The following is a 26,948-nucleotide window of genomic DNA, read 5'->3' as shown; positions in this document are numbered from 1 at the left end:
ATTAGCTGTTCTTACAACGTGTCCCACAGGCATATCTTTCTGAATACACTCACAAGACAGCGGCTTGTAGTTATCTAGACTAACCCTGCCTGTTAATACCGCCGCCGATGGCGCTGTGTGGGCCGCAGTTATTCAGACGGCCACACTCTTTACCCCCGGCCACCCCAAAGGAGACCGTTAGTCTCTCCCCACCGCGTAGTTCCTCGACTGTCCAGCTCTCCCCGTTCTCTCGGACCGTTCCTCACTGGGGATGTGCAAACCTACATCTCGCGTTACAGAAGCTGCAGACACGTCACCCTCCTCCTGTCCCAGAGAGGAACCTGAGCGTGTCACGGGTCTGGAAACAGCGCTGGACGCAGGGGCAAAGCTGCCGCTCTGCCTGTCCCTTTGTCCCACATTCTTCCGATACCTAAGCAGCCTCTGACCGGTTTTGTGTTTCGTCAGCCCACTGCACCATTCGATTAGCTTAATCTTAAAGTGAAACAAAAGTCTGGGGCTCTTGCCCTGTGATCCTTAAAGTGCATGGGCTGCTTTTCAGTTTTGAAAATTTTACCATCGTATTGATTTTCATTTTTAAAACCTAATCAGCATTCATAGTGCTTCAAAAGTCTCCTTAGCTTAGATCCCACAGTAAGAATGTTTTGATGAGTGACAGAGGTACCTGTTAGTTGTCACTAAAGACCTTTTGATGTGAGATAACAGACCCCGATGCCCTCCAGCCAAGGAAAGTCATACAGTCCCCTGCCTGGAGGTAAGGAGCTCGGTACCGCCCCTTCCCTAGACGACAAAACTGCATGATAGGAACCTGTTCCTAGAAATAGCTGTTATTCCCTGCGGCGATTAGCAGCAGATAAAATCGCGTCTCAGGCCCTGTTCCTTCCTCTGCTGGGAAGAGGATGAGCGAGGCCGCCCAAAGCGCGCGGGCCTTCGCGGCGGGAAGTGAGCGCCCCGAGCGGGACGCGCGTTGTGCTGCCACCTGCCGGGCTTCGGGGGAAAGGCGGCCGCGCGGCCACCCGCGTCCCCAGCCTGCGGTCCCCGAGCTGACTTGAGCGTTGTGTGGGGGGAAAGTGTTTTTCTAAGTGTGGATCCCAGCGCATTTGCGTCGCCGTCACCCGGGGTGTCTGCTACAGAAACGAACCCCTGGGCTCCGCCCACACCTGCCGAACCCGCCCTTCCAAGGTGGGGCAGGGGATCTTGATTTTTACCGGGGAACAAAAATTGGACACCTGTGTGAGGACTCTGTGGGCCGTAGTGCGGGAAAGCCACGCTGCACGTAAAGGCAGTCGCACCAGCCGGGGAGTCCAAGTGTAAAATTAAAATCAGAATCAAGCGTCGTGATGTGTTTTGCTTTGCCTTTTATTTCAGTGATGCTGCGGTGATGAGGTGTGACATTTTGCTGGGTATTTCACAGTGTAGAAGTCAAGACCTGGGTGGCCTGTGTCGGGTTTATATGACAAACCGTAGCTGGCACTGTCTGCCAGGCACTGACAAGCAGTGCATTAGGCCAGCCCATCGATAAACTGTGATTCGGGGAAAACCCCCAGCTGGGGAAGGATTGGTGTGACATTTTACATTAGCCCTGTATTTATATTAGTCCATCCTATTGCTCACTGATTTTTAGATTTAAAGGACGACTGTGAACATTTTTTTTAAAAATCAATCTAAGATATATTCGGAGAAAAAAGAACTAAGGAGCATGCAGTGCAAGAGAGAGACCTAGCTTTTTACTTAAGAAAAAATGTAATTAAATGGCACAAAAGGAAAACCGAATCAATTTAATCGTATTTGGAACAAGCACTTTTGTTATAAGATTTTCACTCTTGAGTTTTTTCTCTTTAAAATCAGCCCTCACTTCTGCTTCTGACCCAGAAGGATTCTAGACGTCCCAGAAACCCACAAAAATGCCCTGGGTCTGAAAGGCTGCTGGCATTTAGGTTCCTCCCCACATGGCCACTGGGCTTCTGGGAACCGCTTTTCATCGCTGGCTCCGTGAGCCCGGAATTTGCTCTGTTCAGACCCAGGTTTCGCTCCTTCTGGTTTTGGAAAATGAGCTCGCTCCTGGGCAGGGGATCAGTTACTCAGAGGGCCAGGCTGCTGACCCTTTGTCCCAGGACAGCGCGGGGAGGAGGGACGAGACCAGCTGCCTGCCACGCCCGCAGAGCCGGGCCAGGCTCGTCAGAGCCCCAACTGGCAGGCCAGAACTGGGGTGCCCTGGGGGCTGGGCGTGCCACCGACCCCACTTCCTGTGGGATGGGCCTGCGTAAGCTTCAGCTGCCCTCCTAGGACCTTGCTCAGGACACCAGCCATCCTGCCTTGAGAGTAGACTTAACAGGCGTGGCCACATGCACCGCGGTTCTGCTTAGTGTCACCGCTCTGAATAGAACACAGCCCCTCACGGCACTGTCACAGCTGACGGCAAGTTTCTTTTTAAAACGACATTGAGCCAGTCGTTTGGAATCCTGGTCTCATCTTTGTATCCCACTCCAACAATGCTACTGCAATACATGAAGACGAAGGAAAAAATTGACCAGCGGGCTGGATGGAGGAGAGGAACATAGACAGACAAAGCTTCAGTAAGGACACGGTAGACAAAGATTGCTCAGGACAGACTCCTCGCACGAGATTCTCACAGAGCCCGCTCTGCCTTCCGTGTTCCACTGTGTGGGGCCCTCACAGGACACAGGGGAGCCTGTTTAACTGCTGTGTGTGTGTGTGTGTGTGTGTGTGTGTGTGTGTCCCTCCTGGGAAGCGTCTGAAACAGTAGCTACTGTTTATCAAGTGCCCTGTACAGTGACTTCCGTAGCTGACATGGGCTGAATGCTGTCTATACACCAGGCACTGTACCACACACCTCACATTGACTCTCTTCATCTTCACGACTTGTGAGGGACGCCTGTTATTGTCCCCATCTCTCAGGTGAGGGTATCGAGGCACAGAGAGGCCGAACTGGCTGCCTCCAGTCTCCCACCCAGCAAGAGGCCGGCCTGCGAGCCCACACGCCTCACCACAAACGCCCACGTCACACGTGGACTGAAGAGGCGGTTGGTTTACTTTTTGTGACCGTGAAATCAAATCATAGCTTTTTGAATTTAAAAACTAGGGAACGTTTTGACACATTATTGTTACTAAAATGTGAGTGCGTGCTCCTCCTCGCTATTCCTTCCCCTCATTTACCTGGCGTGACTTAGCACAGCTGGCGGGCTGAAATGGCGCCTGTGGCCTCGGGCCCAGGGCATTATGGGTGTCGGTAAGTGGGAACCAGGAGAACGTCCGGGGTCCCCCACCGCTGACTGACCGGGTGGTAAGCGAATGGGCTGATGGGAGTGAAAGAGCAGCTGGCCCCTCCCCTTGCTCCTGTTGACAAGCGTCTGTGTTGGGGGCTGCGAACTGTGAGGAGTGTTTGCAGTGCGTCTTCCTTTGACTTAGAAGTTTAAGTGACTGAGTTATTTCTGAGACAGGTACAGACAGGTATCAGCTCTGACAGGCAAGTCCTGTCCTACGGGACTTTTGTACCCGTGACCAAGAGGAGCGATCGGCCCGTGGCTAGAGAATGGCCGAGGAGCGCAGGCGTTAGGCCTTGAGCCCGGGCCCCTGAGCTTCTCCACCCCAGTCCCCTCATCTGTAAAGCGGGGCACTGACAGTACCTACCTCGTACTCTGGCCATTTTGGGATGAGTAAAATGTTAACATCTGTTAAGTGTTTAGAATGGCACCTTGCATGCAGTAAACCCTCGTGATTGTCACCCTTTTGGTGGCTCTGTGATTTTAAGCTCTGCACATGCCATGAGGGCTTTTACAGTGAACTCAGAAGCTTCACCTCCGTGTTCTCCCGTACAGGTGAGTTACGGGAGACCCGCGCCCAGAATCCACTGCTCGCGCTCCTCAGGGGATGTTTTCAAAATAGCTGTGGGACATAGGGAAAGAAAAAAATGACTGGAAAGAAATAAGGTGCAAAAAAAAGGTCCCTGCTGGGACGTCTTTGACAGAGATGACGGCTGCGGAATCGTCCCGAGGACTTGGCAGGAAACGGGGGGGCTGTCTCGGGCCCCCTGAGTCCGTGCTGGCTCAGCGGGGAGGGACTTCACGGAGCTCTGAGAGTCTAGTGGCAACGATTCTCCTGAGTGCAGTTTGACACCTGAAACCTTGTGACTCTCCTGGCATTATTCTGCGTAGCATATTTCTGTCACGATGTCTCGGGTTATTACTGGTTTAGGAATAAGCCCAAGCGGGGTGCTGACTCACTACTCGCTAAGAAAGCTCCCTGAATTACATGTCAGAACGGTGCGAGGCCAGGCCGCGCTTCCTCTTACGGAGAGACGTCGTTTTGTTTTATTTCTGTAGATGACATTCCTCCCACTCCTAGACCATGAGTGTCGCCTACTCATCCTGAAATAAGAAAATGAGAGAATTTGGGGAACTCATACAAAATCACAGTCCGATCCATCTTTTTCACTTGTAAAACAGATGCTCCCTCTTCAGACAGGTTTTCACTCCCAACATACCCTCGCAGCATCTGATTTTATGACCGATCTTATGAAAGTAGAGAGGGCCTTCTCGACGTCACTGGGCGTGGCTGAAGCCACTGATAAAGCGAACGCAGAGCGGGCTCTTGGTGAAGCTCGGTGAGCACACGCCAGGTCTTGGGGAGTAGGGTTCCGCGTCCCAGGAGACGGGGGGCACGTGGTGCTGCAGGGAGGGTGCAGGGCTGGGTGTCACATATTTGGCCCAGCCTCGGCCTACTGCTTAGCAGCTGGGTGTCAGAGAAGATGCTCAGCCTCTGAGCTTCATTCAGATGCCTCGTCCCTAAATGGGGCAATAACAGCTTCCCCCCTTCGGGGCACTTTGGAGGGCCGGATGAGCCCCCAGTGTAACTGCTCACGTGCGCGGGGCCGGACTGAACGCAGGCCCCACTACTGCACACGGTGTGACCTTGGGCGAGTCACCTTGTGACCTGGTGCCCGTCACAACCTCTGCGGGGGTTGCCAGAGGCGGGGTTGGGGGCGAAAGGCACAGACTGCCAGCTATAAAACAAGCCCTGGGGGTGTGAAACCAGCAAGGTGACAGTGGCCAACAAACAACACGCGTGCTGTATATTTGAAAGTTGCTAAGAGTCGTTAAAAGTTCTCATCACAGGCAAAGAAAATCTAACTGAGTTGATGGACAGTAACTAGACTTAACTGTGCCAATCACTTCGCAGCATGTTTACACCTGAAATGAACCCGAGGCTGTAGGTCAATTATACATTATTCCAACAAAAAAAGAGATCCCCTGAACAAAACACCTTGCTTTTCGATATTTACTTTCTCTGTTTTTCCTAGACTGTGTATTTCTTTTGAACTCAGAGCTAACTGCAGTCTTATCCTCTGGGTTGGTTTTGGTTTTTTTGGCTTGGTTTGGTTTTGTTCTGTTTTGTTTTAAATGAACAAACCATTAATAGTTATCAAGGAGCTCAAGAAGTCGGGCCGTGAAAGCAGGATGCATCCATGGTTCATTTGAATGCTGTTATTTTGAGAATTAATGTCAGGTGGAGGAAGGAGGGTGGGCTGGACAGGCGGTCCTTGTGGTCATTTTTATTAGGGACCCTAAACGTATGTTTCACCAGTCATAAAGAACACATAATTTAGGTAAATATGTCAAGAATTGGAACCACAAAATAAAAATTTAAGAAATTCTATGCATATAGAAATTACTCTATGTGCATAGAAATTCTTTGTATATAGAAATATTCTATGCATATAAAAATTCTATGTACAAATAAGAGATTTAAACTATGAGACACGGTAGAAGCCTGACTTTCTCTCGTGATACCTGAGATACACTTTTTTCGCTGGCAAACCTTTGATAGGAGTCTAAGAAACGGTTGACAGGATTTGGTATGAAATTACTCTTCATTCAGTGGCCTCCGAGTAGCAGGCTCTATGGCTTCCAGGTGCCAGGGTAAGTCAGTGACAGATGCACGTGACGCAAAAACGTCAGCCTTGTAGTTTTAAGAACCTCGGCACCACCTGACGGCATCAGGAGAGGGCGGTTCTGATCTAGGGCCTCTCCAGAAGCCTGCTTTTTATTGGCCTCACGCTCCACAGGATGGCCTGTAATGTTTGTACTTTATTTTAAAAAATAAATCATAAAGGGAGAAACAGATTGGTCTCCTTTGGCAATTTTGCCTGGCGTGTGGGTCCTGTGGGAATTCACTGGCCGGCTGGCTGGCCCTCAGCCAACACCGGTGGGAAGTCTAGAAAAGAATTCAACCCTGCTTTTTCCCAGAATACTTGTTGACGGCCTCGGCAGCACTGAAGTGTGACATGAGTCTCTGAGTTCCCCAGATTCCAGTGATGAGAGGACACAGGACCAGTGAGGGTCAGCGTTTCTGGGAATATCATGTTGGGTCTTAGAATTTACATATTTTTCTCATGAACTTTTAATAGTTTTTAAGGCAAACCCGACAACTCTGATTTTAAGAGGGAACAAGCTCACGGCCCACGGCTTTCTCCCGAGAAGCGTTTGGAACATCTGGCTTTTGAGAAAACAGTCACTTCGCTTTGATGACTCACTTAAGTATCCCTCCTGCCCAGCCCGTGGTGACTCAGAACACAGCAGCGGGTTTGGGGGACTTCCCCTTAGACCAGGGCGCTTGCGGGTTGTCACGTATATAACTGGGTGAAATGACAGGCAGCACAGGGCTTTTCTTGAGAATCATTGCAAACTCAGACGCCATCGGCCGTGTGTCTTGTGCTCTGAGAGGCTTCACTGTGAAAGGTGCCAGGGTCAGAGCGGCCGGTGTGCCTGTCAGAGAACCACCTCCGAGGACCTTCAGCCTGGTACCCAAACAGGGCGGCGGCCCCACATGGGCTGGTGTGCCCCCTCTCAGTGGTGGTCACTGGCTTTTGACATCTCAGATGTGACTCCTGCCACCGGCTAGGACGTAGGCTACGGGAGGACTCGGCTGTCCTCCGAAGCCCAGCCACCTCCTGCAAGGGGTCTGTGCTCTAGGATAATTCCAGAACCCTCATTTACTTCTTTAAAGAGCCACCTGTGGCTTGGATCGGTTTTCCAACAGTTAAAGTGAGCGGCTTTTGTGAAGATTAAATGAGGTGCACGCTATCATTAACAGGTGTTCTAGATACATTTTAAAGTACAAATTTTTACGTGGTCTAGAATGACAGCCCACATGTGTGTCATGAAACAGTCCCACAAATGTACGGTTTGTACTGTCAAGGAATAGTCGGAATGCAGAGACAATGTTTTTTTTTCCTCTCTCCAAACAAAATGTGTCTGTTACTGGGACACAAGGATAAACTGTACGTGTCCTCAGATCGCCGTGGCAACACACGGATTCCCAGCCTCACCAGCTCCGGGACTCCCCTGCCCTCCGGTGAGACTGGCAGGCCTCGTGTCACACACGCTCCCTGCCGTCAGAGAGAGAGGTCTGAGACATTCTTTAGGGGACACTCGTGGAAAGATCTGCACAGGTCCCGCAGTAGGTCGGTGCCTGTCGACCATGCAGTGGACTCCTTGGCATGCAGCACGTAAGGCGCCCAACATAACAAGGATTCAGTTAACAATCATGGCTATTGTGCTGATGACGAAAACCTGATTTCATTGATGCTCTGCCTAGGAATTCAGCTAATGAAGAACGAGGGAAGAAGCCAGGTCTAAAAAATCAAAAACTGCCTCCTCAGATCCCACAACAAAGCCAGCAACACCCAGGCTGCAAAGGGTGCCCCCTGGGAGGGAAGCCGAGCTCATGAGCCCTAAGTCTCCCCCCGGCTGTGCTGACGCCTGAAAGGTGGCACATGCAGCTTATTCTACAGGGGTCCCTGGGGGCTCCCTGGTTGGGGAAGCAAGGCAGAGGACACCTCTTACTCTGAGGAGCAGACTAATCATCCGTCCCACTGTTGATCCCTCAGGGCGTGGTCAGACTGTTGGGGACATAGTTTTGGTGGCCTCCCAGCCCTCTTGCGTAATGTGGGGCTGTGTGACCCAAGATGAGGCCAATGACCCCAGGTCCCAGCAAAGCTGTGGACGCTCTGACTGCATGCCTGGCATGTTTCTTAGAAGAAGCATGGGAGCCCCGTGACAGTCCCAGCCATGTTAGCTGTGTCTTTAGTCATCAGCCCCCAAAGCGGCTCTGCTAAGATCACCACCTGTCCAGCAGGAAACGGACCGAAAACATTTCTCACTCCTGCATACCACAGGCCACTGGACAGCTGGGAGTGCCTGCGGGCCTTCGCCATCCTGGGCTACTTTTGAATCCATGATCTCAAACCGACTGCCTTGTGCTCCATGTCTTCCCTCTAACTCATGCCGTTCTGTAAATGCTATGTGAAGAATGCAGAGTCATAACGATGCTCTGTCCTGCTTCACCTTCAGAAGCCTTTTTTGGTTCTATTAGAAAAGAATGCAAAATGCACAGCATTCAGTAGACTTCTTCGCATGGAACAACTAATACAAACAGTATTATAAAATGGGTAGATTGCTTTTTCCTTTATCCTGTTTTAATATTCCCAGTTGATTTCCCAAAAAGGCAAATAAGAGCCCGAGCTACATCCTGTGTTTGTAACCTCGAGGTAAATTGCCACCAAAGGCAATGGACGAGTTTCCAGAGAAAAAGCAACAGAATCGGCCCCATTGTTCGCTAGCTGACTTAGCTTTGCTCTTTGTGCGTTCTGTCTCAGAAATACTTAAGGCTCGCGCGTTCGCAGTATTGAGAGAATGGGTATGCTCACAAAAGGAAATGCAGAGGTACTGGGAGGGATACGAGAGAGTTATCAGAGTGACTTCGGTCAGAACAGCTCACAGAGGGAGGCTCTTAAAAAGTACATACATTGAGTAGATAAAGAAGAAAGTAACGTTTTAATAGGACAGTGAAAAACGTAGCCAGTTGACAGCGACAGCAGAGGAACAGGAACACAGGTATTTTCGAAGGACTACAGGGTGCCCTGGACCCTGAAGCCAGGCAAGCTTTCACAAGCGGTCTCTGAACACCTGTGTGGAGTGGCTGGTTTTTCTCGGGCGCTGTCAGAAGTGCTCTGTGGGTCTCTACATTAGTTCACGTTGAATATTTTCCATGGTCGGTCAGACCCGGACTTAAAATAGACACGAGAAAGGTCTTCAGGTTCACTGTCAGTAACTCACCAACTTCAGAGCCAGCTGGGTGACGGCATGGTGTGTGCCCAGTCCAAGCTTGCAAGGTAACCTTGCTCGAATTCTCCTGGTCCATCAGATATAGGTAATAAAGTGACGGTGGGAGAATAGAGTTGCAAGAAGAGGCAGAAAGCAAAACAATCACAAGAAAAACCCCCGTGCGGTCACTCAGAAACGATGCTCACGCGGCCCCGCCTCCCGCCCCCACGCGCCTGCTCCTTCGTGCTTCGCCATCGGCCCCTGCGCTCGGCGACCAGTCACCCTCCGTCAGGTGGTCGGTCTCCCAAGGGCCTTCGTCCGCAGCCGGCCCACCTGCCCCACGGTCCTCCACTGCGCTGGCCTCTGCCGCTGGCCTCGGCCAGAAAACGCCGCGCGCTTCCGCGGACTCACGCCTTTTCCTGAGTAACCGGGGAAGGGCCTCGGGCACCCTCTCTGGGGGGAGTGTCCGCCTCCTTGCCCTGCCGCTTAACCTTAAAGAAGTCTCCTGACACGCGCGCGCGCACGCCGGACGCCCGGCGAGCTCCGGGTGCTCGTGCGTGCTCGGCCATCCGTGCTCAGCCCCTCACTAAACCGCGTGCGCCCAGCAACCCCGGCGCCTTCTCCGCGACGTCACGTGGCTGGCCGGGGGCGACAGACCAGAGCCCTGTCCTCAGCACATCCCTTGGCCCTTTAACACGAGTAACAGAGAGAAGGCACTACTTAAAACGGAAATCACAGCCCACACCTATTTTCACAACTCTGAACCTGTTGGCACAGCTGTCCTGCGACAGAAATGCTGCGCCCTGATGTTTGACGAGGCTCATCACTGTCTCTGGTGGCTGACGCGTAAATCCTAAGTGTCCTGCCTACTTAATATAATGGCACATGTGTCTCTTTGGGGTGCCCCGGGTTTTTAAGTGTGCAAAGAAGATAAATACGGTTTAAGTCATCTGAGTTAGATTTTTGACTCATTAACAATATTATGCTCCTTGGACCCACATGGGGAGGGGACCCCTGAAATTAAGTAGGTGGAGGACTTGCTAGGCATTCTGGGGGACTCAGGTAACACTGCAAACCACTCATCCAAGCCACGCAGACACCCGGCCTCGCGGCGAGATTACTCTTCCGCAATGGACGGTCTCCACACCTGCGCCGCGACGCCGCCCTTCTTGGCCGAGAACTTCGGCCTCGGTGCCACGAAGTAAGACGCGGAGGCTGTGGGGGAGCTGGGGACGGCCCCGGGCACGGGCGACGCGCTGCCGGGGGAGGTGGCCTCTGCCACGAAGGCGGGCTGAGCGCTGCAGGCCGGCACGGAGTACACGGAGGCGGCCTGCACGTGCGTGGCCGCGCCGGCGTGCCCTGCCCCGGGGGCCAGCGCTTGCTTGGTGGCCGGGCCCGGACCGGCCTTGGCGGATGGCCTCTGCGGGAGGCCGGCCTTTGCATCGGGGGGCTGGAACGTGAACAGGGATGCGTTCAGCTGATACGGTTGGTGCTTCATGACATCCAACGCATTGAGGGGTTTCTTGCCCTTTTTCTTGCTCGTTTTGGAGGCCTGCGGGGCGGACGCCTGCGACTTGAGCGCGGCGGGCGGGTAGGAGGGCGTGTGGATGGGGTTGTAGGCCAGGGGAGGCGGCGCTCGCACGTTGGGCGAGTACTTCCAGCCGGCCGGGAGCGACGCGGTGGGGGACTGCGCGCGAGCGGCGTGGGCCTGCACGGTGTCCGAGTCCACCACGTACTTCTCCATCCGCGACTGCCTCTTAGCGAAGAGCTGGGCGCCCTTCCCGCTCATGGCCGGCAGCTCGGGGCTCGGCGCCACCCCCGGTGCGGGCGCCGGCGGCTTGGGGGCGCAGTTCACGCTGGCCACTGCCGCTTGCGGCCCTTTGAAGGGGCCGGAGAGGTGGAGGGCACTGGCCGGCCGGGCAGGGGCGTAGGAAGGCTGGGCTATTTTGATGGACGAGACCACGGTGCCCTGCGATGGGCTGGCCGCGGGGAAGGCAGGAGGCTGGGCCGCGGCCACTCCTGGCGACCAGACCGGCGAGGCTGGAGTGGCGGGTTGCGAGGGCGAGGCCTTGACCGCAGGCTTGGGAGCCACCGGAGGCGGGGTCTTCTGCTTGGCCGAGGGGCTCTGCATGAAGTTACAGGCCTCGGCCCCCAGGCTGAGGTAGTCTTCCTCGGGGCCCGAGTCGCCCCCGGGCCCCGCGCCTCGCTTGCCCTCCGAGTTCTGCAGAAGGGACAAGAGCTCGGGGTTCGGGCTCACCTTGGGCTCCTTGAACGTGAACATGGGCTTCGCGGCGCTTCTGCGCTTGGCCTCCTGCAGGATGCCGGTTCTCTTGGCGGGCACCGCGATGCGCTCGTCGCGGGAGGCCAGGCGCTCGGACCTGTCGGGGAAGGCCGGCGGGCACCACGGGGCGGGCTGCGGCCACGGCGGGGGCTGTGCGGGGCCGGCCGCGGGGCTGGCCAGGCCGTCGGGGGGCGGCGTGACCGCAGAATAGGGCGGGGGCGCGGGAAAGCCGGCCCCGGGGCCCGGGAAGGGTCTGGCCGTCCTGTTCACCGGCCCCGCGCGCAGGGCCGCGGCGGGCGCCATGAAGCCGTTCTGCTGGGGCGCGTGGCCGGGCGCGCGGGTCACCCCCACGGGGCCCGCGCCCCCCGAGCTCTGCGCGGCCACCGCCGCCGCCGCCGCCGCCGCCTGCGCGCCGCCTGGCCCCGCGCCCGCGCCCGCGCGGTCCTCCTCCTGCGCGGCGATCTGGTCCATTCTGTCCCTCCTCCGGGCAAACATGAGGACGCCCTTGCCCGCGGTGTCTGGCAGCATCTCCATCGTGTCCCCTCGGCTCAGCTTCTTCTCAATGTCCCCTAGGCCAGAATCCCAGTCGAAGCTCACGACCTGGGCGGCGTCGTCGTCCGCGTCCGACAGCAGCTCCCCGTCGGCGTCCGCGTCCGCGTCCGCGTCCGACTCGCTGGCGCCCAGCAGCGCTCCGTCGAAGGGGTCGTCGCCGTCGCCGCCCTCCGGGTCCTCGGGGTCGTCCTGCCGCCCGAGCTGGCCGGTGCCGTAGCTGACGAGCGTGAACTTCCGGGCGCGCCGCCGCCTCTTCTTAAACATCAACACGCCCTTGGAGTGGGGCGTGGGCGCGGCCGTCAGCAGCAGGGCGATGCTTCTGCATTTAGACTTGGCTTCCTTCACCCGCTTCTCCGAGAGGCTCTCACTCCTCCGGAGCCCTGGGGAAGGACAGAGTCACGGGGACATGGTGAGTTCACGGGGGGCTGCAGAGCAGCTCCGAATGCACCCCGTGCGCCCTGCGCGCCGGGCCATCCCCCCGCCTCGCCTGGCTCTGCCAGCGGCCCCTCCAGAGCAGGACAGAGCTTCGTTCGGCCAGCTACCCAGCGCCCCAGCGCCCCAGCGCCCCCTTCACCGGCCCCTTCTCCTGCGCGGAAGCACGTTCTGCCGATTAGACTGCGTCTCACCACCTGCCTCTGCGTGGGTCCGAACACCTCAACATAAACGACGGCTGGGGAAGCCGCGTTTGGGACGTAATCGAAACTTAAAAGGGAATCATTTAAGGACATAATAGTTTCTGAAAATACAAGTCAGGATATAATTTGTATTTCTGTATTTACAAAATAAAACGTCAATATAAAACTATTTACAAGCATTTTCAAAAAGCGCAGGGGTGGGGCAGGCAAGAAAATGTTGTTTAGCTTAATGTTTCAGTGTAAGGGCTTTAAATAGTCAGTTTTCTTCTTTTTTCTTAAATTTTGACCTCCCCTCAAAGTCTCTGCATTCACAGACTGAATTAATATGAATTCAAAACTGAGTGAATAACAATTAACTAGATCTCTGTGAATGAAAGAAACCAGCTACGAAGTCGTCTGGATGAATTTGTAATGTATTGCTATTTTGGAAACATACTGTTTTGGCTGAAGTAAGAGTAATTGTAAATCTTGGGGAAATTTATTTTTATTTATTTATTTATTTTTTAGGCGAGGCAACCCCTTGGTTGACCTCACAGATTGCAAGGACTTTGTCAGTTTACAATCCCTTATTTTTTATGCCCATAGCACCTGGTCTTCCTAGGTGGTCTCCCACCCGAGTACTAACCAGGCCCCACCCTGCTTAGCTTCCCAGATCAGACGGGATCCGGCTTGTTCAGGGTGGCATGGCCGTAGACAAGGGAAATTTAAAAATTTTATGATTAGTGACCCTTTTATCTGTGGATAAAAGCAGATGCAGAAATTAAGTCATTTAAAATGAGGTTTGACAGTTTTAAGGTAACAAAAATTTTTGTTCAAATTTAAAATTTTATTGTTATTATAAAACTAAATCGATCAGTGGCAAATTAATTTATAGCATCAGTTAATTATAGTCATGTATGCAGTGATAATGAATATGGTTCACAAAAAAATTTTGACTCCTCAAAACTGTTAAAATTTTCATTTCAGAAAATTTTTCTGAATACTTTATAATTGAAAATTAGCTCTTTTTATACCGAAAATCAGACAATGGTTAATTTAAAAAAAATAAAATAGAATCAGAGTAAACAGTTTTATAACAAAGTTATAGATATTCCTTGGTAATCAAATTTTATTTAGAGAAAATGGTAAAACGTATGGTCATTCCCGAATGTAATTTTTCCTGAGTGGAGTTAGACAACTCACTGGTAAACTGACCGTCACGGCTGCACAGTTGTTGCTGACTTCGCTGCCAACACGTAAAGCATGTGGATGATGCACTTGTTTAAGACGCTATAAATGTGACGGTGCCTACAGATGCTTAAAGCACACGGAATGACCAGCAGCATTTGCCCATAGAGCTCCAAATGGTTATGCTAAAAATATGCTTTGAAAGGAATACAATAGGTTCGGAGACGGAATCCACTGCTCTGAGTAACTGAGTTCATTACTGCCGCGTATCGTGCACACACCCAAGTGCCTTTGCCAGTCGAGCCTTTCCTCCCCATGTGAAATTCCAAAATTTGTGGGGAAAAAAAGAAAGAAAACAAAAAATCATAAAACCTAACTGCCGTTCTTACCCTCATTCCTCTTTCCCTCATCAGTCCCCTGGGTAAAACGAAACACTGCAAACAAAGCTTTGAACTCAAACACGTCCTCTGCCTGGAGACATTTAAACGCCTCCGCATGGCCCTGGAGACTGACTTCTGTGTCCAGAAGGAAGAAGGGACGCTGTGCAGTCGAGTGAAGACTTAACAGGGCAGAGAGGATCATGTAACTGCTCAGTATTCCACATGTCCTTGTCCATCAACTCACTTCTGCAAGCATCATCAAGCTGCTCACTAATTTTTTTTCAAAATGAGGCTCTGCTTTTAATATCAGTGGTGCAGCCAGTGTTTTACAGACACCTCCGGGCAGCAGACTCAGCAGTCTGGACATTTAAACCCAGAGTCCACGTCAGTGCAGATACTCTCATAAGCTATCTTAACGTGAAATATTACAACATCCCGAGACAAATCAAACAGGCAACATTACCGATATTATTTTCTCTAGCAGTTCCTGTGCCTTTGGGGAGAAAAGAAAGCGCATTAAAAGCATTTGACACTACTACAAAGTCCAAGCTTATTGCTTCCACTTCAGAAACTGGCATCCCCCACAATTTCATGTTTGCTATTTTGTGCACCATATATATATACATGAGATTTTCCTTTAACACATTTATATATTTAAAGCCAATGAAAGACATAAGGAAAGCCTCACATAGGCGAAGCAGCAGGTGCCAGGGACCCCGCGGGACTTACGTGCGTGGCGCGCCCTGTGCTTGTGCGGTCTGCTGTGATCCCTCTCGGAGCGTGGGTCCCCTCCCAGCTCGGTGCCTTCTGATGCGAGAGCGAAGGACACCAGAGAAGGAGGTGCTTCGGGCTGCCCCCCTTCCACTGGAGAAGCCACACGCCCCTTTCCTGCCCGGAGCCTGCAGCCTTCCGCCCTCTGCCTGTCAGAGCAGCCGAGGACGACTTCCACGCGGGGCGGCCCCGCGCCCCCGGCCTCCGCCCCCGGGGTCACTCTCAGCTCTTGGCCACTGGACAGCTGGATTATCTTGCTGGACCGCAGAGAAGGGTCCCCATTCTCGCTGGTAGGGACTGAGTTTATGTGGACAGTGCCGCTGTGGTGTAAGTTAGGATCTGGGTCAAGAGACTGAGATTTTTCAGCTCCCAGGAGAGTCACGACAGGGGCACTAGTGCCCTTGTGTCCCTCCTGTGAAAGGGACAGCTGCAGCTCAAGCACGGGGCCCAGCCACCCCACTTCCCCCTGCCCCCAGATCGCAGGCTCCTCCGCTAGGGTTCCTCTTGGGGTGTCAGGCACGTGGGGAGCCACCTGGCAGCTCAGGCTCGTTTCTTCTTTTCTGCTCCCAGAAGAACTGGGGCCATGGCCTTGGTCCTCGGCACGGGGAGCTCCACTCGTGACCAGGGTGACACAGGACTCCCTGGACTGGCACTCTGCGGCCGGTCGGATCTGCAGGGTGGTGCTTTCCACGTACCCCTCATGTGGGAGATGCTCACGGCTTTTGTTTTCAGTTTCAGAGATCAAAGTCTCGTTTATTCCACTGGCCGGTCTGCACACAGAAAAACCATCCCAGACAGTTAAATCAGAGGCTTCACACCTGCCAGAGAACTTCCTGACACTTTTACGACGCCTAGTACATGACACGGTCGTGCCATGTCCTCCTAAATGCCAGCTGCCACGTTTTAAAACAAATTGGCAATGCGTATACATGATGTAAAGATCTTCTAAGCATATTTTTCTTTAAAGCAAAGCAAAACTGCTTACAAAAGATTATGAAAGCTAAATCTATCATAAATTCGGCTTTTATTTTTTTAAAGCACAGGTTATAGCTACAAAGATGCCCTTTATCTATAATGATTTGGATGTTTTCAAAAATTATGTTTATTACAGTATGACAAAGCATTTCAATGTCCTACTAAGTTCGGGTCTGGACATTATAAAGTCACATCAACAAATCCAACAGCTTCAGAGCAATATTAACATCCAGATAATTCAAGTGATAGTGATCCTTTCAGAGGCTGTGCTTTCTTGAAAGGAATGAAACTAGCAGTTTTAAGCTGCGGTGGGCATGCGTTCTGTGACGAGTGGACCCCAGCCCAGGGCGCCGGTGTACAAAGCAATCGTTCCCCTGCCGCCCGAATCACCGAGTCCCGGAGTGTCTACGATCTGAGGCGTCGCCCTTCTCCTGTGGACCCGTCTCTGGGGCCTCTGAAGTCAAACTGTTCGTCTGTCTCTCAGCTCAGGAGCCCAGGTCCCTTCACCAGTCTTTCGATTTTGACCTTAAGCCTTCCCGGTTGGCGTTGCACACTTGGGTTTGCAAGGAGCAATGTCAGTTTAAAGGTTAAACAACTTCTTGCTAAAACTCTAAACTCGAACCGCTTTTAGAAGAGAAGTGTCATTCACAGAACAGCTGTGGGAGACGCCTTCGTGTTCTTACGCTTGTAAGTTGTTTTAAGCAGCAGCCACGACTCTCTCTGCCCCCCTCTTCCTCAAACTGGGCCCCGATCAAGGCGGGATCATCCGATGAAGGACGTGAGCCCCTCTTTCTATCCTTCATGGCATTTACCTTAGTTAAAAGTTATGTGGTCATAGAATTTCAGACTAATGTTCAAAATAATTGCTCCTAACTTTGCTTTTGACTGCATTTAGCAAAACAATACGAAGCTAAACTAAACAAACAATGGAATGAATGCAGCTTTCTCTAAGCAAGTACTCTGTAGAGCTTGCCAGTGATACCAAACAAACAAACAAACAAACCCCAGCCCATTATAAAATGATATTTCAAAAACATGATGACGGCAAATTAGATCCTTCTTATGTAGGACGTGATGAATGCACTTTCTGCGGCTGAATCGAGGGCACCGAAAGGTCACAGTCTTAATGTAGGAAGGCCCCGGAAGGGGAGTACATTAAGTCACTCTGAATTACGTGAGCCATCAGTTACAAGGCGGACGAGAGCAGTCGGAATTCATTCCAGCCCTACAGACTGTCACACAGGCAGATGGCTCAGATCAATGTTAACATTCATTGGGAGCTGAAGTAAAATGGATATACGTGACTAAAAATCATGAAAGCACCAGAGGTGAGAGCTTTTCATTCAAAATGCTCATTTCCATTCAGTCTGTGGAGGGCATCACTCCATTCTACAATTTCTTGTGTCATATGTAAGAAAGCGAAATTTGACATCCCAAAATTTGTCTCTCTGCTATGCAAATTATTTTATTTTTAAGAAACAAAAGACTCAGGAAGAAGTTTTGACCTTCCCCCCTTCCTGCCTAAGAGAATTTAGACAGAGGACCTGTTCCCAGAACAGAACTGTCACCAGAGGTACCTACAAAGAACACGGCCTGGTGTGCTGGGGCAGACCAGAGTCCTCACTGTGTCCCACTGTCTGCAGGGCCCAGCGAACATGTATTCACCACAGCACGTGCTCCTGCATCTCCACGTAAATTGCCTGCCTCTCGCTTTGAAGTCCAAACCGCTACCCCATCCCCTAGCTCAAGATGGCCTGTAAGCCTCAACTGCCGCCTTGCCCTTGGGGCCCTGTACATACAAACATACTTAAATTTCGTTATTTTTCTCCTGCTAATCTGTCTCATGTCAGCGTAATTCTCATACCAGCCAAAAGAATCTAGAAGGGTAGACAAAAATTTCTTCCTCCCCAACACATAATCATTTTCATAAAATTTAAGATAATAGAGACTATGATAAAGGAGTCTTTCAAGATAGTCTGGCCCAGCTTCCTCTGGGCAGTGGTCCAGGAAAAGTAAAGCATTTGCCCTCTAGTGACAGAGGACAGGCGTATGAGTGAGAGGGGTATTTAAGTCCAGGAAACAGTGTTTGGAAACCCTGAGTGGTGGTGACGATGGTGACGATGGTGATGATGGCGATGGTGACGGTGGCGATGGTGATGATGGTGGCGGTGGTGATGGTGATGGTGATGGTGATGGTGATGATGCTGGTGATAGTGCGTGATGGTGATGGTGGTGATGGTGATGGTGATGGTGATGGTGGTGATGATGGTGATGATGGTGACTGCCTTTGGGCTGATTTTGAGATTTCATTTTGAATCTTATCAATTACTTATTTCGTAAAAGTCAAAATGCTTAAGAGGAAGTCATCATCATCATCGTTACTCCAGTTGTTAAAAGTGGCAGAGAACTAGTCCAGTTACGTCTGAAAGTAAATACGTCCGTAAGACTGCTTCACGCCACCAAGGACTTTCCCAGTGACTGCCATCATGGCCAACCCGAGAACTCGTCGGGCGTGTTCCAGAGAAACTGGCCTCATTAAGTCGGGAGAGATGCTTAAAAGGGAATAAATTACAAAAGGTGTCCCCCCCACCATTTTGGTCGTGCTTAAACCTTTACAAAGGTGGTAGTGTCCCAACGGCTCGGAGGCCCACGCGTGGCCACGGCCAGCACTGGGACTGCTCCTGGCGACACTCCCGTGCATTCTCTTCTAAAAGCGAGGGCAGCTCTACAAATATGGGCTCAAACAGTGGGCTTGATGGGTAAATGTCCAGGAATAATGCTCGATTTTTTATTTTCACAAGATCTGGGCCATAGCGAGTTCGTGTTTGCGTAGAAATGGCGTCACGCCGAGTGCTGACCAGAAGGGCAGTGCTGTCTGCACCTCCGTCTCTGCAGAGTCGGGGCGAAGCCTCCCTTTGGAGCTCTCCCTTCGGGACTGCTCAGTGCCACAGCCGGGGTCTCGCCCCAAGGAGGGGACGGGCCGGACTGTGACGAGCGCACCGTAGTACTGCTGGTGCTGTGCTGTTTGTGCCTGCCCCCACTGTGTTCTTTTGCTCTTATGTTTACAATTTACTTCTCTGTTTTTAAGCAATTAGCGGGGAGAGATCAAATTAACAAGAGATTTGCACTGATTGTCCGAAACCTGGACCCTAGCCACCTGCTTTTGCTCATACCCAAATATTGGTTTTACTGGAGGTCCTGGCAAGCAGAAATCTGGCTGCTTTTAAGTTTCTTGTTGTTGTTGTCTTTGTTTTTTTCCTTATCCTAGGCATTTTCTTTCTATAAAAAATTCCTGTGCAGTGTAATGGTTTAGCATTTAAACGTTTTTAATTAATCTGTTTGTGAATTATAATTTAGTGATCATGATCCACCAGAAAATCTTGACCTAGAAGGGTTAAATTATGTTCAACACACTGAGCTTTCTAAGGAACTAGTTTTAAATATCAGACTAAGATTTTCTATAAAGTTCTTGAAACAAAGATTTTCAAAAATCTCAATTAACCAGAAAATTCAGTGGATTAGAATCGTCCCTTTTCAGACATTGCGGTTTTCCTGTTTAACTACACTGACCTAAGGCGCACCCCCGGTTCCCCATACGCGACCAGTTCTGTGTGTGACAGAAGCCATCGCCACCCCCAGCTGGCCTCCAGAGAGCGCGCACGGGTTCCCCTGGTGCTCCGTACCGTTTGACGAGCATGCGCAGCGAGTCCGTGACGCTCTCCATGAGCTTGATGACTTGGGGGTAGGTGAGGTCCGCACAGGGGCTGCCGTTGATGGAGACCACTTCATCCCCCTCACACAGCCCAGACCCCGAGGCTTTGCTCTGGCTTCGGATCTGCATGGAGTGGAACGGAGGCAACGGTTAGGGCCGTGTGACAGGAAAACCAGGCCACCCCATCTCTGAGAAACTTGAGGTGGGGCGGGAATCGATCCGCAAACTCTAAAATCAGCCCTGATTTTATATTCACCTGTGAACCTGAAAGACCCTGACCTTCAACACTTTTCAGCCCCTAACGCACACAGTGTCATGACAAACCACATACCGCGACGTCAACATTTAATTCACAGCATTGTAAGTAAACGGGACAGGAAAGGAAATCTATGGCGAAGGAACAGTATGAGACACGCAGGACGGACAATGGGAGAAGACGTGCGTTTAAACTGAGTATACACTAAACACGATTACGTCCCATTGTGAAGTTCGACCCGTCACAAAGTGACTTCTCACTTTACCGCACGCTTCGAAAGCCTCTCCCATGGCCAAGGTGGGTGGGGCACTGACTGAGGAGGAGACACAGGGCCGGCACTCGGTGACAGAGAGCCGCCCGGCTCCACGAACCCAAGAAGGTCACCCCGGCATAACGGGGGCTCAGGCAGCCAGGGCGTGGAGAAAGAGGCCAAGGACAGAAATGCCGGTTTGAAATCGGCCGGTCAAAACCCGGCACTAAGCGAACTGTAGCAAAAAAAGAGAGAGGAAAGAATTATTTTGCAAAAAAGAAAAATAGCCCTGCTCTCAGGATGCCTCGCACTCGAGCACAGAATGACGTGGCAGCTCCAGGCCGGGCGGCGGGCCGTGGGGAGGGCACAGTGACCGCCAGCAGCTCCACAGTGCGGAGCAGCCGGGGCTTCACCCCTGTCCCATTATGAGCACGGTCGGTGTGGGGCTGCTCATTCTCACTCTAGTCTCCCTCTGCTCTCCAGGTCCGTTGTCTTGTTCTGGAAGGCTCCATCCTTGTCATCAATTATAACCTATAGAAGCCGTTCCCCTTTACTGGTATATCAATTTCACACTTTTCATTTTAGAACATACTTATTGCAAAAATTAAATTAATTCGATATTTCCAAGGCTACAAGGAAGCAGCAAAAGCAATGAGAGTACTCACCCAGTTCCGAAAAATGCTTAAACTGTCAGATATATTTGCTTCGTTTGTCTTGCGTGAAATTATTAAAGAATCATGAGAGAGTTGTTGGTAAGTTGAGGATAAAACAATATCCAACAATGAACATTTAAGTTAGGGTTAGAGTCTTTCATTTAAATTTATTTAATTTTTTTTTTAATATAAAATAAGATTAGGTGGATAATGAAGCTTAGTTTTAAAGCATAGATCCATTCACCCAATGGGGTTGGCTGCTGGAATACGACAGGAAATTCAGTGTCTGGAGGACCAAAGAGGTTTTGTGTCGATGAAACAGATGTGTGGTTATACTCTGTACCCCCAAAGCTCAGCCCTGCTGGGGATGGGAGGTCCCTTTATCAGCAAAAAGTCGTGTGAGTGCTAAGCGGCCCCCTGGGTTGGCAGAGCAAGATGAAGACGTGGTCCTGGGAAAATAAAAGTAATCCCCAGCAACCGAGCTATCGCCCATGGGCGCTGCTTGACGGGAGGTGCGGTTCATCCCTGCGCCCGCGAGGGGGCGCGAGCGGCGGCCTGTGGCGCCCGGTGTGACCCCGCGTGAGCCTCCCAGCGGCCTTGAGCATCCATGAAGCCCCTTGTGACGAAGCGAGAAGGAAGGCAGCGCCCACAGGACAGGGCGGGGCAGATACCTGGCCCGGCCGGGAAGAGCTGCAAGCGTCGAACAAGCCCGAGGCCGAGCCGCGTCCCGACGCCGCCCGGGCCGCTCCGGGTCGCTCCGGCCGGGCGGCCGCCCGCAGGCCTCCCTCTCCGGGCCACGTCTGGCCGCAGCGCAGCTCCCGGCAGCGCCTCCGGCCCGGTCACGGCCCCGCACGGCCCCGGCGGGGGCAGATGCCGCCTGTCCCGAGGGCGCCCAGTTGTGCAGTGTCGTTCGAAGTCATCCCTGGAGGCCCCGCCTCAGGCCCGCCCTTCCAGGCCGCTCACGGTTCCACGAGGACGTACCGAATCCCCTTCTGACCCAACTAGAGTAACCAGAGGTTTCTGTTTTCTTCGAAGAGCCCTGAACGTACACGGAATGATAACTGAGGGCAAACACGGACGGCGAAGGGCGAGGGGCGAGGGGCAGCTACGCGTCACCAGAAGAGGAGGAGGAAAGGTGTCAGGACAGCAGGAGAGGCGAAGCGGGGACTGACGCCAGGTAAGTCACCGAGGTCGCCATCTCCAAGGATGGAGGAGGAAAGGCCTGCGGGGGTGACAGCTTGAGGACAACGGAGGAAGTCCCTTCAGCAAAGCCACGTGGAGAGCAAACTCGGAAACCGACACGAGAAATAAAAGCTTCCTGAGGCACTTATAAGGAAGACGGGGACATGACAGCCACGCACACGACTGTCCCAGACAGATGCTTCCGGAAAGGAAGTGGGGCTTCTCCCCACTAAAGCACTGACAGGTGTGTAAAGCATTGGCTAAGTGGTGTGATCAGATCATCTTTTTGTCTGAAGAGTGAAAATATCTCTTCAGTAGTGTATGTGAATCGGTCTCGGGGCAAACGTAAGTAGACGCTCGCAGATTTCGGGTATTCTCAGCACCCCAATTCAAGCTCCACAGGCTGTTCTCCTGCTGAGTTTGGGGCTGACGACCACGAACGTTTCCGCTCTGGTCACTAATATGCATGCAGACACTGAGCAAAAAAGTTTTCCTTTTGGATGACTGTCTTTATCCTTAGGGACCAAGTCACCATAAAAGTAAAAAGCATTCCTGGCAGCAAGCCTGGAAGGGTTCCCGGAGTACATAACTGTCCTTGACGGGAATGGGGCCCGAACCCACGGGGCCGCAGGGCTGAGAATGTGCACAGCAGTGTGATTCCACGGCAGGAACCGTGCTGCAGTCACTGCTGGGAGCTGCTGGGCAGCGGCCACGGTGATGCTGGAGGACCCAGTACAAATATGGAATGGTATTCTCTGCTCCTCTCCCCTTGCTAAGAATGTAAACAGCCCAGCTCTTGCAGGGAACACTGACGGACCAGACTCTGCAGGACGTGTCTCTGTCTGCTTCTCGTTGGCTTTAATTGAGAAGGATTGCACAAAGGCTTCTGAACTACACGCAGATTCTTTCTATAAACATTTATAAAAAATATGGAAAAATACTTGTAAAAGAACTCTTTAAAAACCATGTAAAATCTAAAAGATGAGACAAGTAAGTAGCCAGTATAATCAAGGTTACTCAGAAAAGAGAGAAGAACTAGAACTCACTATCCGGGTTTCTCAGATCTCTGCGTACATTATTAACTGCACACACAGCGATTAACTACATGATTATTATGCTGTAATAGGCTACCTAATAAGAATTCCGTTACCTAAACGGCCTGCGCCAAACTCGACAGCCTTTTGAGTGGACAAAATACAGTAAGAAGTAAAGTTCACTGTAACTTCTGTACATCACAAGTATTTGGGACCCTTTCTCAGTCTATTTGCTCAATTCTACACAATTCTAAGAAGCTTTTGGTTTACAGAAAACTAGAAGTGGAGAGACAAACATGCATCCCATATAAAGGAAGATGTTATGGTTCATATGATGCCAAAGCAAGCAGGTAAAACCATGAAAATCTGGAGAGAAAAAAAAGACTCAGAAAACTGGGGTCGTTTAATGAAAGTGTAAAAAACTCTCACATGCTCAATGGGGCTTAATGTCTCGTCCTAAGTAAAAGAACGAGCATTCATCATCACGACCCCAAGGCATTCATAATGTTGACATCATCTTTAGTAGATTGATTAGATACAGAGAAACAGATGATGCCTTCTAGGTAGAACAGAAATTTTGCTATCTAGAGATGTAACTGGTCCGAAGCATTGCCACAATAAAGAAAGGACCGGATCAGAATTCATAATTTGAGGTTCTAAATACTTTGCTTATATTGCTGTTTTTGCCAAATTTGTTTCATGTCAAGACGCTGACTACGTCTCACGTGTCCAGAAAATGTGTCTGTCTGGAAGGCCCTGTTTTGCATAGCTCTATTCATCAGAAGTTTTACTATATTTGACTAAGCTAGATGAAGCAGTTTCCTCTTCAAAGTTGCTCACTCATCCATAAAACTATAAAGAAGATAGAAGTGAAAAATGTCCTCCACGTGACAAGAATACAGACTTTAGTTAAACTGTGTAAGTTCTACTCTTTTGCTCTGGATTTGAAGTTGTTAGCAAGCTGGAGATCGTCTCTTCATTCTGCATAACTCATGGGTCAAGGCGTTTGCATTGTCCGGAAGCATTTTCCCCATCAGGAAAATGAAAGACTCTCCTCTGCTCCTAATTCTATGTTTTGTTAACCTGTAACACACGCACACGCACACACACGCACACGCACACGATACGTCATGATGCTTTCATTTGCGAAAGAAGTATATGAGATTTTGTTGAGGCTTCAAATAAAGAAGTGTGAACAGTACAAATTTTAAAATCTTTTGTATAGTCTTAACCTAAGAAAGTTAAATTGACTGCAGTGAACGTTTACTTTCGTAGGGAGCTGGGGTAAGAGGCGATGCCAGTGCTGTCCTCGCGTAAGCGAAGTAATCACCTCTGCCCCAGCCACAGGACACGGGGAAAGATCTGGTTACTCAAAGGGGCAAACAGCTGGTACAGGGGCCTGGGAAGTTCGTCGAGGACCGTCCCCTTTCGGAGAGGGCCGGTTTCAGTGGTCACCTCCAGAGCTTCATGGAGGCCATCGTCACTATTTAAGAGTGTGTGATCTCAAGCAGCCATCCTCACACGTTCTGATCTTCGGCCGCATTTACACTCTTAAAAACTTATGGAGGACTTCAAAATTATTTTGTTCTTGTGGGTTCTATCGATTGGTACTTACTGTGTTAGAAATAAAAGGTAAGACATGTAAAATTTTTGTTCGTTAATTAAATTTAAAATAAAATAACTGACGTGTAATAAAACAACTGGTATGTTAACATAAATACTATATTTTATGAAAATAACCATGTTTTCTAAAACTAAGCTGAGTGAGAACAGGGACGCTTTCCCATTTCTGTAAATCCCTTGAAGGCCTGTGCTCAGGAGTAGACAGCTGGATTCTCACCTGTGCTTCTGCATCCGCCCTGTGGTGGTGCACTGTGCTGACTGACGTGTATGGAGATCTAGCCTCACAAAGATACGCATCCACGAGATGGGGGAGCATTGCCTTTCCAGGCAGTTCTGGACATACTTCTTTAAGGCTACATCGAACTCAACAAGCAGTGGTTTCTAGACTTGCATGTGGGACCTGAGACCATAGCAGTGAGCTTTTGATGCTTGGCTACGTGAAAATCCACTGGTCTGCTTTGCACTTTGGCTGGACTCTTCGCCCATGCATGGGTCCATTACCTCGTGCTTCGGTCATCTGGAAAATACTGATTCACTGAGTTACACAGACCTTCCCAATGCCGACGTATTTCGTTATGCAGCATACAAAACCACACTCCCCAGTATCCTCAGTGACCTCATCAGAGAAGTCTTTGGTATTGGTATTTGGCATTCACGGTGGCAGGTGAGACTTCCTCACTGTCCCCTGAAAGCTCAAATAGTGACAATTGTTTTCCCTGGAAGTGACAGGCTCCCTTTACTCGGTTACTAGGAAACGCCTGCTGAATGCCTGAGTCTGGAAAACTGTAGTTTATTGGTTATTCTTGAATGTAAAAATGATATTCCATGAAAAAAAAAAAAAGGCTAGTCGAGCTTGAAATTCCAACGACTGCACAAGTGCTTCTTCAAGACAAACATCGTACCTGGGTATTGGACTTATACATATTTTCATTCTATCATACAGACCATTAGAAAGACTGTGCTTGAGGATTAATAAAATGCAAACTTACATTGCTTCGTCAAGGACGCCCTTACGTGAAGCCAGCATCTTGTTCCTTTAATCGAATGGTGACAGTGAGGAATACAGTGAAGCCTGGTACAGTTGGGTGTCACTGCCTCACATGCTAAGTTGCAAGCAGCTTCATCCACCTTGGCTTTTGCACCATCAGTGCAAATGCCAACATGGTGAAAAAAAACAATGTCTTAGCATTAGTTTGAACACGGTTTTGACTCCACAGATCCCCTTGAAAGCATCTCAGAGCCCTGGAGGTCTGCAGGCCACATTGTGAGAACTGGCCTAGAGGGACAAGGACGTGTGCTGAGCATGGCTGGCATGTTGAAATCTTGAGTTGGAGAAGAAGGAATTCCACCAAAGGTGACGCAGGGTTGGACGGAAGTGAGGCCAGCCTGGGAGGAAGGCTTTCAGAAGCCAGGACCCACGGGTGTGCCGAGGGGCCGAGCCGAGGGGCCGTGCCCGGACCAACGGGATTCAGACAAAGGCCGCCCCGGGGGAAGCGGAGGAGCGAAGATTCAGCCCCGCTGCGTTGGTCAGTCTGTCGTCCACGGAGAGGAGAGACAAAGGGATGAGGGAACTCCTCCTGGGCCGGGAGGTCAAGGCCGCTCTGGGACCAGCTCCCTGAGCTCGGACTCGGTCTCCGGCTCCTGCCTAGCTGGAATGCACTGAGCGCGTGGTTCACAGCGAGCATGCAATACACATGTGCTGCATAAACCACGACGTGAGTGAACGGGGTTTTACCAAATGTGGGTCCCAGCGTCCCTCAGGACCTGGCCAAGCCGTCGCTGGCGAACCTGTGCGGGCTGGCCGCTGCTCACGGTCTCCTTCAGGCGCGGGATCGCTACAAAGGGACTGTGATCCACAGGGACCCTGGGGCGGGCCGTGGGCGGGAGCCGGTCCTCCTGGGTATGCGACAACCATGGGTGACCGAGTCCCGGCCAGGGCGGTGGCCACGCCATGCTCGATGAGCAGCTGTGCGGCGCTCCTGCCGGTCACTGCCTTCAACGCTGCTCCTCCGGCCCTGACGCCCGCGAACCTGGAAAAGCTTCGCCAAGCGGCCGCGGGGCGGGGCGGGCACCTGGGCCTGGCTCCGCCTGGCGGGGCGGTGGATGGACCGCGGCCGCAGCGCCCCACTTCGCCTCTGTCGCCCCGCGAGCTGAGCCGGCGGCCAGACGACGTGTGCGCTGATGACCTTGCGTGTGACCGCGGCGTTCCCAGCTCTGGAGACCGCCCCCCGGGGCTTCCCGTTCTCCATGCCCGCGGGACCCCGCAGGGCGACCGCCGGTCCGGGCATCATGCTGTGCGGTGGGGCGCGCACGGCAGGGTCCCCGGAGAAGGTAGGGGTTCCCAAAGGACAAGTC

General features: G+C 51.6%; 1 protein-coding gene and 1 pseudogene across 1 annotated transcript in view; both read right to left on the bottom strand.

The window, feature by feature from the left end:
- The window catches only part of SYNPO2 (synaptopodin 2), a 133,146-nt gene that overhangs the window by 11,740 nt on the left and 94,458 nt on the right, over positions 1–26,948 (bottom strand). Inside the window, exons 2-4 of the mRNA XM_039879505.1 lie at positions 19,567–19,718; positions 14,867–15,678; positions 10,270–12,335 (exon numbers count right to left, since the gene is read on the bottom strand). Coding sequence (XP_039735439.1) covers positions 10,270–12,335; positions 14,867–15,678; positions 19,567–19,718 — 3,030 coding nt within the window. The remainder of the gene's footprint in view (positions 1–10,269; positions 12,336–14,866; positions 15,679–19,566; positions 19,719–26,948) is intronic.
- Positions 13,167–13,285, bottom strand: LOC120616304 (uncharacterized; annotated as a pseudogene).

This window comes from Pteropus medius, unplaced genomic scaffold (assembly GCF_902729225.1).
Source record: "Pteropus medius unplaced genomic scaffold, Ma_sr-lr_union100, whole genome shotgun sequence".
NCBI lineage: Eukaryota > Metazoa > Chordata > Mammalia > Chiroptera > Pteropodidae > Pteropus > Pteropus medius.
This window is presented reverse-complemented; position numbering and strand designations above follow the sequence as displayed.